This window comes from Pecten maximus, chromosome 15, assembly GCF_902652985.1.
Source record: "Pecten maximus chromosome 15, xPecMax1.1, whole genome shotgun sequence".
NCBI classification, from domain to species: Eukaryota; Metazoa; Mollusca; class Bivalvia; order Pectinida; family Pectinidae; genus Pecten; species Pecten maximus.
The window spans coordinates 33,003,685-33,022,789 of record NC_047029.1 but is presented as its reverse complement, the minus strand read 5'-3'; the positions used below and the strand labels follow the sequence as shown (position 1 = coordinate 33,022,789).

The 19,105-nt window shown below is 33.3% G+C and overlaps 1 protein-coding gene across 11 annotated transcripts in view; it reads left to right on the top strand.

Annotated features, from left to right (window-relative positions):
* LOC117343650 (integrin alpha-PS1-like) overlaps positions 1-18,661 on the top strand; it is a 79,826-nt gene extending 61,165 nt beyond the window's left edge. For 2 of the 11 annotated variants that reach the window (XM_033906105.1, XM_033906098.1), the window contains 5 exons: positions 1,230-1,379; positions 2,850-3,075; positions 3,441-3,566; positions 5,117-16,775; positions 17,122-18,661. In XM_033906105.1, coding sequence (XP_033761996.1) covers positions 1,230-1,379; positions 2,850-3,026 — 327 coding nt within the window. In that variant the 3' untranslated portion in view covers positions 3,027-3,075; positions 3,441-3,566; positions 5,117-16,775; positions 17,122-18,661. The other 9 variants (XM_033906104.1, XM_033906102.1, XM_033906100.1 and 6 more) reach the window with 9 other exon arrangements.
* The last annotated feature ends 444 nt before the right edge of the window (positions 18,662-19,105 follow it).

Below are 19,105 nucleotides of genomic sequence, written 5' to 3'. Positions count from 1 at the left end.
TCACTTGCTAATTTGTTGTACGAGTTTTCATGATGTCAAAGGTCTAGTTTATACAGGTTTCTGATTTCAGTTCCCATGGAAATAAATATGCAGCATGTGTGATAATGATTTTTTTTTCATTTTTTTCAATGGCACAAGCACATAATATATATTTACAACTGACCATGAGGATTAAAGGTTTATCAAGTCCCCTTAACAAATTTTAGGCACTTGCTGTTTTTACCTTCATATTGATTCTTCTTATTATTCTTTCATCTTCTACTTCTTCCACTTTCAGGTGTTAAGGTTTCAAACACTTTTCTTTAAATACATTTTGTTGTGTATATAAGTCAGATCTTCAACAAACATTGAGGGATTATAACTATTGGCCTCTAGATAGCAAACAACTTTCAGTTTTTTTGTCTGATATTCATGAAAATTGGGATGACATGAAAAACACAATGGTGAAATCAGTTTCGTTGTTGGACAATTTACAGGCTCTGGAATGGGTCAACTCTGGGTTCTGAGGGATGTTGAACATGGTGGCAACAGTATTGTAAAGTATGGTTGCCATGATAATGAATTGGCATTTTTTTTCTATCAAAAATGTACTAAAATGTAGATATTGTCCAATGTTGATGAAATTTTATATGTAGTAGGTAATTCATAATACTACAAATACAACTGTGACTTCAATTTCTGGATTTCAAATATTATGCTATGTTTTTTCTGTTTTTTATTAGTGGTGATTATTTTAAATGTTTTTTGATGAAATATGGTGTTTAGAGGTATTATGACCTAAGGAACCATATCATTGTGGCTTCTTAATACATCATTATCAACTTCAGGGCTAGTTTGGGCCCCATTACAAATAACACTTGTTAAAATTATGTGAACACTCTAGAGTCAAGTGACTGATAGATCTCCTAACATTATTTAAGGAATTGGTTGACAGATGAAACAGTCTTAAGACTTCTCTCAAAATTTTATTTCCAGTTAATTGTAGAATTTAACAGTTTAATTTATGTGAGAAGAGAATCATTGTTTGAATAGGACTTGGTTGATGACTTAGGAATGGATGAAAATCCAGCTGATACTGATGATTGGCTGAGGAATTGACCTGCAGGAGAGATGGATGAACTAGGGCTCAGAGGATAGTATAGTAGTGTATAAAGTTGTGGGGAAATTGTTAATGATAGATTAACCTATGGTCATAAAATTAAACTGGTCTTCCTTTGTTCTTCTTCCAGACAAATGAGGATGGTTATACAACTGTTGGTCAGCGGCGTAGACGACAAGCAGAGACAAATGTTGATGAAGAAGAAAAAGAAGGAAAGAATGACGACTCCAGAGTACGGCTTGCAGAACAGAGGGAAAAAATGGAAAAAGTAGTGGTTTTGGTGAGTGAGAGTATGGAAGGAGCTATACCCGGTGATATAATGGATTCAACAAAGATGTCTTTTTATACCCAGAATAAATTGTATTACTCCTCCTTAACCGAAGGGCCGATTTCAATGAAACTTCACACAAATATAGAGGACCATGTAGTAGATGTGCATGCCACTTTCTTTTTCTCAAAATTATGGTTGCAATGGCAACTGGTCACTATAAACAGGTTTTCCGATAAGAACCATAACTTTTAAGTTTGTGCGGACAACTCCTAAACTGTAGGGCCGATTTCAATGAAACTTCACACAAATATAGAGAACCATGTGTAGATGTGCATCTCGCTTTCTTTTTCTCAAAATTATGGTTGCTATGGAAACTGGTCACTATATTACTGGGTTATCTTAGTTAGCCTCTAATTAAGAGTTCCAATTCACCATTGACTCGTGCAGATTGCAGGGGTATTAGTCAGCCATCCTTGTGCCAGTTCTAGTTGGTATTACTGAAGACACTGTTAGATATCCTCTATATATTTGGTATAACTGAAGACACTGTTAGATATCCTCTATGTATTTGGTATTACTGAAGACACTGTTAGATATCCTCTATATATTTGGTATAACTGAAGACACTGTTAGATATCCTCTATGTATTTGGTATTACTGAAGACACTGTTAGATATCCTCTATATATTTGGTATTACTGAAGACACTGTTAGATATCCTCTATATATTTGGTATAACTGAAGACACTGTTAGATATCCTCTATGTATTAGGTATTACTGAAGACACTGTTAGATATCCTCTATGTATTAGGTATTACTGAAGACACTGTTAGATATCCTCTATGTATTTGGTATTACTGAAGACACTGTTAGATATCCTCTATGTATTTGGTATTACTGAAGACACTGTTAGATATCCTCTATGTATTTGGTATTACTGAAGACATGTTAGATATCCTCTATGTATTTGGTATTACTGAAGACACTGTTAGATATCCTCTATATATTTGGTATTACTGAAGACATTGTTAGATATCCTCTATATATTTGGTAATACTGAAGACATTGTTAGATATCCTCTATGTATTTGGTATTACTGAAGACACTGTGATACCCTCTATATATTTGGTATTACTGAAGACACTGTTAGATATCCTCTATGTATTTGGTATTACTGAAGACTATTAGATATCCTCTATTTATGATAAAAAGGTTTAAGCAATCTGTTTCATTACTAAACTGTTAATATATGTACATTACAAAGATGTAGGTTTTCAAAATGATCTGATCTTCATCATACCGGTAGATGAATATGGTACTTACTTACCGGTAGTGCTTAACTGCAGTGATGACCTACTACTGGATTAATAACACACTTTTTATTTCAAAAATCATTTAAGGATTTCTCCGAAATTGAACATAATTTTATAATTCTATGATATACCATAACATAATACTGAACCATTGTTTGTTTTACAGAGCTGTGAACAAGAAAATGTACAATGCTCCCGTTTGACGTGCATGATTTATCGTCTGGGTCCATCAGACTCTGCCAGTGTCAAGGTCGTTGCTCGGTTGTGGGAAAGCACACTACTGGAGGATTACCCAGCCGTCGACATGGTCAAAATACAATCTAAAGGTCAAGTTAAAACTTGACCCCGCCCTTAATATAGAACAACCCAATTTAGAGGATGACATAGCTTTTGTGAGTATTACCCTGGATGTAAGATTTCCACAGTTAAGGTAAAATCTAATTTGCGAGGGGTTTGTGTAAGTAAGAAACTAGATCTATTATGAATATGAAATGAAAATAGAAAACTATGGTCCATTTCACAATTTCTATGAGATATACATGCTGTTCTTTGAAGAATTTGAAAACATTAAAATCAGAACCAAAGAGAATTTTTTTTTTGTTGGTATTTCTGCATTTGCACAAAGAGATGCTGTATTTTTCATTGAGGACATAACTATGACTAAAAAAAAGTCAAGAATTGTACCCTTTAGAATATTTAAAATGTGTATATGTAAAAAGAACTTGTCACACAATTTACTTTGTTTTTTTTCTCTAAGGCAACTACATACACCATTCCTGATGTGGCAACTCGACCAGCAAAGGATGTGGCTTGGTGGATCATTCTCGTGGCCGTACTAGGTGGCATCGTCCTACTGGTGGTGTTAATTCTACTACTGTGTCTGGTAAGTTGACTTCACAATATTTTTCCACCAATAAGCCCAATCATAAATATTTATATTCAGTAGAAATATATCATTTTATAGCAATAAGCTCATGGCTAGTTTTGCTTCGTCCGTTGTCGTGCATTGCCCACCATCCCTAAACTTAAGACATTTCCAACTTCTCAAGTGCCACCGGTGGGATTCAACTCAACTTACCTGAAATGATCTTGAGATGGTCCTGACCAAGTGTTGTTTGTTTTCGAGTTGGTTCAAAATCCAAGATGGCTGCCTTCTTAAAAAACACATTTTAAACTTCTTTTCCAGTTCCACTGGTGCCATTGAAATGAAAATTGGTGAGGATGTAATAGGGTAGTGGGGAGGGTAGGGGCAATAAAGTGTTGTTATTTTTTGGCCTGAAGAAAACTTAGACACAGTGGCCATTTCGTAACATGAATGCACAATCATGGGTTTTCCTGAACAACAATCATTTTAAACTTCCTTTCAAGTTCCACCAGTGGGATTTAGCTCAAACTTACCTGAAATGATCCTGAGATTGTCTTAGCCAAGTGTTAAGTGTTATTTTTCAGTCCAGTCTGAAATCCAAATGGCTTCCATTTTGAAAAAAAAATTCAAACTTCTTGGTTCCACCTGTTGGTTTCAACTCTTATTTGGTAACAGAGTCTTCTTGGACTCACACAACTAAATATGTTGATATACTGATGGTGGGACTTTGCTGGATTTTACTAGTGACTCTGGGGGCCGCGGTGGCCGAGTGGTTAAGGTGTCCCGACACTTTATCACTAGCCCTCCACCTCTGGGATGCGAGTTCGAAACCTACGTGGGGCAGTTGCCAGGTACTGACCGTAGGCCGGTGGTTTTTCTCCGGGTACTCCGGCTTTCCTCCACCACCAAAACCTGGCATGTCCTTAAATGACCCTGGCTGTTAATAGGACGTTAAACAAAAACAAACCAAACCAAACTAGTGACTCCATTTGAAGTGATATGAAAAGTGTGTCCCAAAGTGTTATCTTAGGTCTTGTTTGGGCCAGTGTACCCCAAAGATATATTAAAATTTGAAGTTTACATTACCTGAGAAATGATGTTTTTGTATAGGTTAAATGGAATATAAGAAGATAAGTGTACACACAAGACAGTAACCCTGATACTTACAGTGGTCGGGGGAGCCCCCACCTGGGGAAATGTCCGCCGTTATTCACCTGTACATGTAGTCCCGTGGCATTCTATTCTCAGTAGGAGTGTATGTTTTTGATGTCTTAATCAATACTCTATATATTCGTATACAGGAAGCACCTATTACATCTGTAAATTATTCAAGAAAATAACTACAAACTTCAGAAACATATTTATTTTAGGGACTTGGTACAGGTGAAACAGGTGCTGATTTATTTGTGCGAGTCTTGAACATTCTTCTTTTAAGGGAATATTTCATTAAACATGTTTATTCACAAGTTATACAGGTACCATGGGCCTCTTGTTATGTGGTTTGTACAGCCTTAGTTTTACGGTGTTGTGGGTTTTGTCCTAACAAATCTGTTTTGTATTCAATATAGTGTGGCTTCTTCAAGAGAATCCGACCTACCAAAGAAGAGGGATATGAACCAACGTATCGAGGAGAGATTATTTCTGGTATTGAGAAAAATGGAGAATTTAAATAAATATTTAAGACGACCATCTAAGATGAATGACAGATGAAATATACCACATTCCACGAACTTAAAAGTGAAAGTCGCTCAGGAAGGATCCAGATGGTAGAACAATGGAGGGACTGGTAGGCCATCCGGAACATCGGAGTTTATCACACTGGAGGCCATCCGGAACATTGAAGTTTATCACACTGGAGGCCATCCGGAACATCGGAGTTTATCACACTGGAGGCCATCCCAAACATTGAAGTTTATCACACTGGAGGCCATCCGGAACATTGAAGTTTATCACACTGGAGGCCATCCGGAACATCGGAGTTTATCACAAATTTGTCCTTCCAAACAGATTGTGTAAAGTATAATACAGACATAGTTTGGCACTGTGTAAAGTATAATACAGACATAGCTTGGCACTGTGTAAAGTATAATACAAACATAGTTTGGCACTGTGTAAAGTATAATACAGACATAGTTTGGCACTGTGTAAAGTATAATACAAACATAGTTTAGCACTGTGTAAAGTATAATACAGACATAGCTTGGCACTGTGTAAAGTATAATACAGACATAGCTTGGCACTGTGTAAAGTATAATACTGACATAGTTTGGCACTGTGTAAAGTATAATACAAACATAGTTTAGCACTGTGTAAAGTATTATACAAACATAGCTTGGCACTGTGTAAAGTATAATACAGACATAGTTTGGCACTGTGTAAAGTATAATACAGACATAGCTTGGCACTGTGTAAAGTATAATACAGACATAGTTTGGCACTGTGTAAAGTATAATACAGACATAGCTTGGCACTGTGTAAAGTATAATACAGACATAGCTTGGCACTGTGTAAAGTATAATACAAACATAGTTTGGCACTGTGTAAAGTATTATACAGACATAGTTTGGCACTGTGTAAAGTATTATACAAACATAGTTTGGCACTGTGTAAAGTATAATACAGACATAGTTTGGCACTGTGTAAAGTATAATACAGACATAGCTTGGCACTGTGTAAAGTATAATACAGACATAGCTTGGCACTGTGTAAAGTATAATACAGACATAGTTTGGCACTGTAAAGTATAATACAGACATAGCTTGGCACTGTGTAAAGTATTATACAAACATAGTTTGGCACTGTGTTAAGTATTATACAAACATAGCTTGGCACTGTGTAAAGTATAATACAGACATAGTTTGGCACTGTGTAAAGTATAATACAGACATAGCTTGGCACTGTGTAAAGTATAATACAGACATAGTTTGGCACTGTGTAAAGTATAATACAGACATAGTTTGGCACTGTGTAAAGTATAATACTGACATAGCTTGGCACTGTGTAAAGTATAATACAGACATAGTTTGGCACTGTGTAAAGTATAATACAGACATAGTTTGGCACTGTGTAAAGTATAATACAGACATAGTTTGGCACTGTGTAAAGTATAATACAGACATAGCTTGGCACTGTGTAAAGTATAATACAGACATAGCTTGGCACTGTGTAAAGTATAATACAGACATAGCTTGGCACTGTGTAAAGTATAATACAGGCATAGCTTGGCACTGTGTAAAGTATAATACAGACATAGCTTGGCACTGTGTAAAGTATAATACAGACATAGTTTGGCACTGTGTAAAGTATAATACAAACATAGCTTGGCACTGTGTAAAGTATAATACAGACATAGTTTGGCACTGTGTAAAGTATAATACTGACATAGCTTGGCACTGTGTAAAGTATAATACAGACATAGCTTGGCACTGTGTAAAGTATAATACAGACATAGCTTGGCACTGTGTAAAGTATAATACAGACATAGTTTGGCACTGTGTAAAGTATAATACAGACATAGCTTGGCACTGTGTAAAGTATAATACAGACATAGCTTGGCACTGTGTAAAGTATAATACAGACATAGTTTGGCACTGTGTAAAGTATAATACAGACTAGCTTGGCACTGTGTAAAGTATAATACAGACATAGTTTGGCACTGTGTAAAGTATAATACTGACATAGCTTGGCACTGTGTAAAGTATAATACAGACATAGTTTGGCACTGTGTAAAGTATTATACAAACATAGCTTGGCACTGTGTAAAGTATAATACAAACATAGCTTGGCACTGTGTAAAGTATAATACAGACATAGTTTGGCACTGTGTAAAGTATAATACTGACATAGCTTGGCACTGTGTAAAGTATAATACAGACATAGCTTGGCACTGTGTAAAGTATAATACAGACATAGCTTGGCACTGTGTAAAGTATAATACAGACATAGTTTAGCACTGTGTAAAGTATAATACAGACATAGCTTGGCACTGTGTAAAGTATAATACAGACATAGCTTGGCACTGTGTAAAGTATAATACAGACATAGCTTGGCACTGTGTAAAGTATAATACAGACATAGCTTGGCACTGTGTAAAGTATAATACAGACATAGCTTGGCACTGTGTAAAGTATAATACAGACATAGCTTGGCACTGTGTAAAGTATAATACAGACATAGCTTGGCACTGTGTAAAGTATAATACAGACATAGTTTAGCACTGTGTAAAGTATTATACAAACATAGTTTGTGTGCCATATGAAACAAATTCCACCAGAAGGAAAATCTAAGGAAATTGATATTTTCCTTTTAATATTTTACAACACAAGATAGATAATTAATACAAGTACCAAAATGATAATCAGTTTACATCTAAATAATATTTTTGTTAAATACTTTTTTTTTTACAAATGTTGTTGACGATCTCATAATTTATAAGAGGGGTTATCTGAGTGAGAATCGCTTACTTGAAGCCATGAGAGGTGTTATCATGAAAACAACAGGGCTGAAAACAAATGTGAAAAGTTATTAAAACGTTTCAATGGAACAGAAAACATAGCATATAGAAACTATCCCAGTAAGTGCTTTACCTGGCTTTGCTTTTGTGTGGTATTTTTCACATATTTATAAAAGAAGGTACAATTTTGCAAAGTGTTAAAAATGCAGTCTATAAAATTGCCAGTTTCCCCATTGTCTTGATTGTTCTGCGGATGTATCCAAAGCATAAATTCAAGGCAGGCATGTTTTTTATCAGAACTGTACACAAGTTTTTACCTATTTTAACTTTCTGCTTTTCTCACATTCTTGATAAACATTGAATATTTCTGATGTGCTTTAGAAATTTGGTATTTATAAATTGCCAAGCCTGCAGGTGATTTAATACTGAGTGTGAGAATCGAAGCAGAATTGATCAAAAAATGATTTCCATTCTCTTGAAAATATTCTGGATCACTTATAGTGTTCAAAACACAGCTTTGATAATTACGACATATCACATGATATTGACTTAGGGATAGATATGGTTTAACAAGACGAACTTCATTATGGAATCTGGTCAATCTGACATTTATCAAGCTCAAAGCTTTCTGAAATTCTTAGATATTTCTCAAACAACATAAATTGATCTGATGACGATCTGTTACAGAGATTGACGGACATCTTACCACAAAAAGATGCGAGTCTTATTACAATTCACTGTTCAAAATAAACCTACAGACAATTCTAATGCTAAAGTGATGTCAGCTGTTATAAACATTCACATGATTATGATTTGTAGAAAGATTAAGTTACAATTCCAGTCCAGTGAATACAGAATTGTTTATTGTGTTTTGTAGTTGTTAGGTTGTAGTGAGGAGGTAAATTGTACAAAATTATCAGTAATTGAGCAGAATTATTCACAATCAATATAAACATGTCATTATATACCATAGTTTTGCTGTGATAAGCCCAGAAGTCTTAAGTATTAGAAATCGGGTATGTAGATCCTAGATGCATGTTTCACACAATTATGAAATTGGTCACAATTTCTGTACAGATTTTATTTCTTATGTGATTTTTTGTCAAATTCAGAAGCCCTCGAGTATTTTCAATTATTTTTTTTTTCAATTTCGAGTATAAAATGAGATGAGAAATTGCTACCTTGAAGGCAAAAAATTAAAGAGAAGTCTGTAGTTTATTTCACAATTTCTACAGGAAAAAAAATCTTTTTGCTTCAAATTTTTCATAAAACTGAAAAGTTCCAACCATAGAAAAAATACCTTTACAACTTGAGATATGATCTACTAAGGATGCTACTCGTTAATTGGGAGTGGAGGTTGAAATAAGAGGGCTTTAAGCAGGAATTGAGATATATGGTATTTTCTAATGAAGGATGCAGGACTAATCTTTGATTGATCATAATTGACATATTAATTTCTAATCTGTGATATGTAGAAAGTTATATTTTGCTCTATAATGATATCTGTAGAAAAATGCCAAAATGTGTTGTATTCAGTATGGTTTTAATACTAGCTTTTTAAAAAGGCTTACTAATGTCAATTGACATTGAATTGTACTTCAGTTTTGTGTTTGCTTTGTGTATTGGAAGGTTTCAATATAGAAATATAAACATTTAGAGACTTATTACCCGGTATTTATTAAAGTCTTGAATTTTTTTTGTCAAATGTCAGTTAAGAATTTTTGAAGTGAACTTGATATTTAAGCTATAGAGATATATGCATACTGGTATGCTAAATCAGATTTTGATTGAAACTGAAAATTAAATTAATGATATTCAAATTTTGATTTATATTGATATAAAAAAATAATGATATAGTAAAGTATGTACTGGACATATGACATTTTTCTGATTTTTGATGCAACATGGCCTAATTAGGGTTTTTTATGTAAATTTTAATATGTGATTCATCTGTTTACACATAGGACAGATGATCATAACCCTGAAATAATTATCTATATTAGGCTTGTAATATTTACTTCCTTGAAAAACTTTTTATTGATATTACGGCGTGTATTTTCAAAAATTATCAGAAAAAAATAACATTTTAGTACACAGATCATTCTACATTCGTTGTCTGTAAACAAATATTTGTCAGAAACAATTTTCATTCAGTAAGTAAACAAATTTTCTGTGAAGTATTTTTTATTTTCATTTAGATGTTCTGATGAACACTATTGAAGGACAGTATAGAGGTATATGCTTTAAATAGTAATAATTTATAGGCGTGAACTATAACAAATTGTAGTGTATATGTACATAGTCATATAAGTGTTTTAAAAGTTCAGTGGAACATTTCATTACAATAATAAATAGATATATTGTATGCTTAATGATTTCGTATGATTTCCAATTTTAATCCCGAAAAAAAGAAAGGAAAAAAAAAATATGATTATATTCGTTTCCAGATTTGGTCTCTGATGTTCTAGAATGTTACTTCGAGGTTTGATTTTTTTTGTATTCCGTTTTCAAGTTTTGCAAATTTTCCAGTAGAAACAAGATTTATGATTTAATATTGATCCAAAGGAATAGTCAACACCCACCTTGTTTTCATGCCATTAAACAAACAGTGATTTACAAATGATTCGCTATCTCCGCTATGTAATGTTGTATAGGACTTCACCATTACCCGAAGTTTGTATATATTATATATATAATTCAAAACCATTCCTAAGTCAAATCATTAGCAAGTGCTGTGTATCCCCAATTATATGTTTGTGTGTTTATTAAATTAATTTTACATATTTAGATATTTCATTTACTGATTCCCAATAGCAATGTATATATAAACTTTTTCCCTAAATACCATTTGAGGTGGATTATTACATCATTAGTTTCTTTTGCAAGGTGCTTCATTTTAATTTTAAAGATATAACTTTTTTGCATGTACATATATTTTACTTTTACAAAATTAGGCTTTATCATATTTTGTTTATCATTGTTTGTATGAAATAACTTGCTGACGGCTTTATGTCAATTCCAGTTCAGTTGTTGAGCCACTTTTTTGGGATAATTCCCTGAATTCTTGACACCATTTCACTAATTATGTCCTTACTTACCATACTTTTTCCAGGAAATACAGATTTTTTCAAAAATTCTCTATCTGAGACTAAAGTAAAATTAGCAATACGTCTTTACTGGTATTTAAAATTATTTTTGCTATTTCAGAGAAGAAGCTTTCTTGTGTTAATTTAAATACAGATTTTATAAAGGAATGCATGTGAACTTATTCTGGAATGATACAATGAGTCGGCTATCAATTAAAAATTCAAGAAGTTTACACACTGGTTAATTGATAAATATCTAAATACATTTCCAGGAAAAATTGCGATGGACAGTTGATCCGAGAACCATTTTATACTTTGTGTCGTATATAAGAAACAATTATGATGTTTATCACATTGATAGCCCTGAAGCTTTTTACACATAAAAGGTAATATAAGGGTTCTCTGTTAACTCGGGTAGTAAAAAGTGCAGTAAGTTCCAGTGTCTTCTCTCAATAATACAAAACTTTCCTTTATGGTGACCTTGACATTCCAACAGATGTGCTGTTAAGTGGAGTTATTGCCCTTTAAACATCTAAATGTGAAACTTGTTTATATATAGATATTTACCATTGAATTAGCCGTGTAGTTTTATAGAAAAAAATATTTTGAAACATAGATAGAAAAAAAGTTGTATTATAAATGATTTTTTTGCCTTTTAGGTAGCAGATGGAACATATTGTAGATAGGTGTTGTAGATATATGTTGTAGATAGGTGTAACTATGGAATGTGTTCCTGACAACTCCTGTGTAATATTGTATGTCACTTGTTTAACTACATCACCTGTACAGTTATGTGGTCTTCCAGCACATTTGAGATGTTTTTGATTCCCCAAGATCAGATTTTCCAAAATGACCAAAAATTGACAATGAATTTTAAAGATATGTCTGTTAGATAAATGTTATTTTGACCCTTTTAATAGATTTCTGAGAAAGTATTATTTTATTTGATTTAAACATACTTATTTGCAAAAATCAAATGGGATCAGACACAATTTTAAAAAACTTATGGTCCATCTTCTCCCCATAAAACATAAATGATCAAATATGTGATTTTTTAAATTTACTGAGGGACAAACATGAACTTGAAGGCTTATGGTCCGAACAGTACATTAGTACTGAAATCGTAAATAAATCTATATATAACCAGTGGGAGTGGCCAGATTCTGACCTGATATTGTCAAGGTACAAAATTTTATCTTTGACGCTTGAACAATAACACAGATACTTGTTTTTATTTGGCCTTTTTGTATATGAACTTAAATGAAGGTGTTTAAAAGTAAGAAATGTGTGATACACTATATATTTTATTTATATAGCTTTTTTCTGAAATTCAAGAAATCCATCTAAATTTTGTGCTCAAGAATTTCCTGCTTAAGTGCTAGATCAAGATGCTGTTCTAGCTGACCCTGGACACTTACACTGTTTGTAGTTAATTCTCACCCACCTGGAATATTAGACAGGGCTAGAGTAAGTTAATTCAGCGAGGTAGTCACCAGCTACTACAAGGTCAAACTCAAGGTGACTCTGGCTTTTCATTGGGCGATAAAACCAACAAAAAAAATTATCATAAAGTCAACTCACTTTCACTTCATTTCGAGTCAGAAGTTCACATTACATAGTAGAAAAATTTAGCTGAGCTAAGCTAAGACAAATTTAGTATCCTGGTCCACTGCATCTGGTATTTGATAACATATTTAGATTGTCCTTTGTTTTTGTAAACACAGTTTTACTAATTTTGTGTGTTATTATTGCACTGTAAATACACTCAGCACCGCACTGTATGTGTCCCATGTAACCTTCTGTGTTGTCTTGGTAACCAAATGTTCAAAGTATTGTTAGCCTGGTGTACCAAAACAAGTACATACATGGTATATGTTGGGTATTTGGTGTGTTAAGCTAACAATTCCTTGCGACATATGTTTGTATAGATTTAGTGGCTGTATATGCTTGACTACAAGTTTAACCAATTGTCTGATGTTATTGACAACACATTCTCTAATGGTGAGGTTTGATTTTGGGTTTCAGGGTTTAAATTCAGTTTGAAAACTATTTACATTTTTCTTTAAAATATTGTCATTGACGTTGCAGGATGCTTTTTTGAATACCTTATAGTGTGCTGGATGATAAGAAATAGCAAAAAGTACAATAGAAAAGCTAAGTATCAAAAGGCTAACGGTACTTATTCAGGTCAGTTTAAAAGTTATCCCAAAGAGTTTTATTACCATTACGTTTGTGTTGGCCTTTAATGTCCGACATTCAGGTTAACTTATTGTCATTGTGTGCTGCTTTACTGAGATAAGTCTCTCCACAGCTTTTTAGTGTGCTTTAGTTATCCAAATAGATGTTAAATGGATTAAGTGATTTATTCACATGAGTGTTCGTTTATTTACTGCAAAGACCATTTTCTACAATCCCTATCATTAAACTAAAAAAAAAAAAATATATATATAATCAAAAGTTTAAAAGGTAGAAATAGTTGTATTTAAATCTTAATTTCTTTTTTTAATAAATATAACATAATAGAAATATATCAAGATATCATTAGATGAAAAGTATGTAAATGCGTACTTTCATAATTATTGGTTCTGAAACCTGTTATGTGTTGCCGGATAAAAATTATTTTAAGGATTATTCAGCTCAATGCTACCATTAAACGTAGTGAATAGACAGTACAGTTCGCATTGTTTGCTTTTTGTAGCTTTTCTTGTTGTAGTGGTCATTTGTATAAAACGCATCATTCCATTTGTAAATATATAGGTCACAAAAAATATTACAAGTATAGACATTGCATTATAAACTTACTATAAACTTACGCATTTATTTGTCAGCGATCTTACATTGGAGATGTCTACTTTTCATATGCCATAACGACAGAATATATGTCATTTAATCATTTACAAGACATCATCGTTGTCACAAAGTCATATGCCATAACGACAGAATATATGTCATTTAATCATTTACAAGACATCATCGTTGTCACTAAGTCTTGTTCTCATCAGCAACATAAAACATTTGTCATGGGATCATCAAAACTAGACATTTGTCTTGGTTTTATCAGAAACCTCTAGACACTCGTCCAGTGATCATCATCAAAGCGCATGTGGTGTTTCCATTCTTTGTACACAATGTACTAAAAAGTGATAAATTTGTGTATTATGCAGATTCTGTACTCAATACAGACTTGAAATTTTTTTAGCTACTTGATAATTTTCCTGTACTGTACGTTTGTTGTAATTTGAACTAAATTTTCCATAGAACAATTTGACTGTTATTTCAGAGATTTGTTTATAGACATGTACACGATGATAACTCATTTATGGGTGATCTATCTGCATATGGTGTCCACAGACTATTTATTCCAAATCGTGCAAATCTATCGATATGTTCTTTGAGGAAAAAGAGAAGACGTATTCATTTTTTGTTAAAACCATTGGCTATCTATAGATTTTAAAATCTAGGAACAGTTTGTTTTACAGGTAGCACTTTACTACAGTTTACTTTTATACAGATTATCAGAAATATAGATATTATCAAGTTGTATGTAATACATATGTAGAGTATACAAAAAGTCATAATGATCAATCATTATTCCATAAACCTATATCTCAAGTTTGCCAGTGTAGTCATAACCACATTTAACTATTTTATGCCGGGATTATATTTGAATGTATGATAATATCTTTGATATGTATTGATTCATATAATAATACATTATTGTTTCTGATAATATTTTACTTGGTTGTCAAAGTTGACAGTTCTTGGTGTAAGACAATGTAAATGTATTTTGTATGGCAGTTGTTTATTGAGAGGAAGCAAATCAGAGTACCTTTATGTTATACGGTGATTTTAAATACTAATTAACTATCCTGTCCGACTCAAGACAAACCTTCAACACAGATCTCATTCCAGAACTTATGCATGATTGAACAATGCTTATCACCATAGTTATGTGTCACTGTAGTTCTTGTATTTATTTTGTCCCTATGGTAAAAAAGTGTTAATTATTTTCAGTTCAAAATCCTACATCATGAAATTGTCCAGATGATGATTAACTCTTCATTTAAAGATTTAGAAATTGGAGACCTTTGGTGATATAAAGACCTGAGAGACAAAATTAGAATATTCAGAATTTTTTGTGAGGCATAACGTTCTGATATTGTATCCTTTTGATGTCCATTGTTTTCATTCTACCAATTTTCTTCAGTGACAACATTTTACAATACAATGGTATGATTAAAACTTAATAAACTAAATAATAATTATAAATGTGACATTAAGTGATAAATAAAATCATTATTGTACACACTTAGAGGTACAACTGATTTCAAAAAGTTTTACGTGTAAAGTTCTGTACATATCGTCTATGACTCTGCTTGAACAGGGGCAAGGAAAAATCCCAAATACTTTTGATAGGTGTACCATGGTCACAAGACATTACTGGAGTATTTCAGAGTGCTGAAATATGAGGGATATCATCAAGTTGTACTCTGTTTCAAAAAATGTATTTACAAATATTATATTTTTAGTTTTGTTTGAAATATGGTTTGTATTATTTTGACTTGATTGGTTGTGAATGTAAAATATGTTCCCCATATTTACATTGTCCAGCAATGTTGGGTTCATTTTTTATAGCAATTTTTCTTTTAAAGATCACATGCAAAACTTTGGATGGAAAATCTGACATGCATGTTTATAATACAACTTTGTATCGCTCTGTATATTGTTTTTACAGTATGAAGTTTTGTTCTAATTGTGCATCATTCCTATTTGCTTATTTTGCCAAAATACCAACTTGTCCATATCTGGTCTTACTTCTGTAATGCAGCCTATTTCCCTTTTGCTGTGGAGAGTTATAAATAGCATCATGTACAGAGATACAGCTGTAAGGTAACAATGATGGCATGTCAGGTAACCAGATAGAGAGAATATTAGATGGTGTCATTTATTGATGACAAATAACTTTCAGGAGTCTTGACTAATATTTCAAAATAATTTGCACACTTGTAAATTTATTACTGAATATATAATCAAACATGCAGTTGTTCATTTTGATCACCTGCAAAATCCTTATAAGAGAAGATGAATTTTTTCTTTGAATGCACATACAATTATGTACTTTTGTATCAAGCTTTCTGATTGGTTAATTGTATGTATGGTCATTTGTGCTCCCCGTTTTCATTGGTGTTTAGCAGTAACAGCAGGTTTACCAAAACCTGAACATTTTTCTATATTTCATTGGGAAAATATAAAAATAGTGGTGTTTCAATTGATTTAGTGAAGGAATATCCCAAACACAATTTACATGTGTCATCCTGAATCTTAAACAAAACTTTCATGTCATCTTTTACACATTGATTTACCGTCCAGATTTATTTCCATCTGTTCATTTTTGAGGATATTTACATTCCATGGTTATTTTATCAGATTTTTGCCACTGTATATCACCTAATCTTGTTTTGATAATATGTCCAACATTGACAAACAGGTTTGGCAGTGATGAAATGAAATGTTCTTTAGGTTGGTAAGTGTTAATGTGAATAGACTGTGGTATAGGATTTAAGTGTGACATTTCGGTGACTGACCAGTTATAGACTTTGGTGACTGACCAGTAATAGACTTTGGTGACTTGACGTTTTGGTGACTGACCAGTTATAGACTTTGTTGACTGACCAGTAATAGACTTTGGTATAGGATTTAAGTGCGACGTTTTGGTGACTGACCAGTAATAGACTTTGGTGACTGACCAGTTATAGACTTTGGTACAGGATTTAAGTGTGACATTTCGGTGACTGACCAGTTATAGACTTTGTTGACTGACCAGTAATAGACTTTGGTATAGGATTTAAGTGTGACGTTTTGGTGACTGACCAGTAATAGACTTTGGTGACTGACCAGTTATAGACTTTGGTACAGGATTTAAGTGTGACATTTCGGTGACTGACCAGTTATAGACTTTGTTGACTGACCAGTAATAGACTTTGGTGACTGACCAGTAATAGACTTTGGTGAAGGATTTAAGTGTGACGTTTAGGTGACTGACCAGTAATTGACTTTGGTGTAGGATTTAAGTGTGACGTTTAGGTGACTGACCAGTAATAGACTTTGGTGTAGGATTTAAGTGTGACGTTTTCGTGACTGACCAGTAATTGACTTTGGTGTAGGATTTAAGTGTGACGTTTTCGTGACTGACCAGTAATCGACTTTGGTGTAGGATTTAAGTGTGACGTTTAGGTGACTGACCAGTAATTGACTTTGGTGTAGGATTTAAGTGTGACGTTTAGGTGACTGACCAGTAATTGACTTTGGTGTAGGATTTAAGTGTGACATTTAGGTGACTGACCAGTAACAGACTTTGGTGACTGACCAGTAACAGACTTTGGTGTAGGATTTAAGTGTGACGTTTAGGTGACTGACCAGTAACAGACTTTGGTGACTGACCAGTAACAGACTTTGGTGTAGGATTTAAGTGTGACGTTTAGGTGACTGACCAGTAACAGACTTTGGTGACTGACCAGTAACAGACTTTGGTGTAGGATTTAAGTGTGACGTTTTCGTGACTGACCAGTAATTGACTTTGGTGTAGGATTTAAGTGTGACGTTTAGGTGACTGACCAGTAACAGACTTTGATTTACATGCCATGAAAAAAAGAAAGACTTGTACACTGTTTACCAGTTTAAACAAAATTACAACTTGGTGTGTATACCCTGCACTTGTCATTTTACTGATGAAGATGATAGTTTCTGATGAAGATGATAGTTTCTGATGAAGATGATAGTGTAGTCTTAGAAACATCACACTTCCAATAAACATTTTACCTAGTTGAAATAACTAAAGGCTTTATTTAGGCTATGCAATTCGTACGTGACGAGGTGATATTCTACATAAAATTTTACAGAATTTTGTAGTTAACTAGAATTTTAGATTTAATGGTTTTGGACAGTTATTATACTCACAGTTAGTGCCTTTGTTTATTAAGATAGGAAACCTCTGCCTTAGCTACCAATAAATTGATTAGAGTTTTAGCTACAGTGCCTTCTGTGTAGGTTAAAGTCATTGTAGGTTCGGTAGTGTTTCAGGGTTCTCTACAATGTGTGATTATTAATTGATTTTGATACTTTGCTATCACTATAATATGATAGATATTCTGTTTTACAAGCACTAAATTAATTGTCAGAAAAAACACCATATGAGGAATTTTCTACATACTGTTAATGCAATATAAAGAGAAAACTGGGGTTCCTCATTCCGGAAATACTGCAACTCTTCTTAATTATTGATACTTGAGTATTGTTACACGTATATATTGTTACACGTATATATTGCTTGTGATATAAAGGTTTCTGAACTGACGCCAGTCTCTATACTATTTTATGACGATGGTGATTTTACAAGAATTGCTCCAGGAATGAGTAACATGATTAGGGTTTAATGGTTTGAGAGGTTTCAGAGAGTGGCTGGTTTGTATAACTGTTTATGTTATTTGTAATCATGACCATTTCTAACATTACCATGCTTCATGCATGTCATATACTACGGTACATAACAATAAAAATATTATTTTATGAAAGAATTGTTTGTCTGTATTTCCCAAATTTGAGCTAAGGTTTTGTGAAAATATGCTGGCTGAGCCTTGACTACAGCTTTGGATTTGAAGACAACTAATGTTGGGATCCCCTGCAGAATCAACTGTTTGTTTTGCGTAGTATCATTTCAATGCCAAAACTGCATCAAACAGCTGTTTTGTCCTTTTAGGAATCGCCAGCGATGCTGGTAACATCATATAGCTGTTCTGTCCTTTTAGGACTTATCAGTGATACTAGGGACATCATACAACTATTTTGTCCTTCTAGGACTCCTCAGTGATGATAGGGTCATCATACAGCTGGTTCGTCCTTCTAGGACTCCTCAGTGATGATAGGGACAACTGTTTAGTCCATCTAGTACTCGTCAGTGATGCTAGGGACATCATACAGCTGTTTAGTCTGTCTAGGACTCGTCAGTGATACTAGGGACA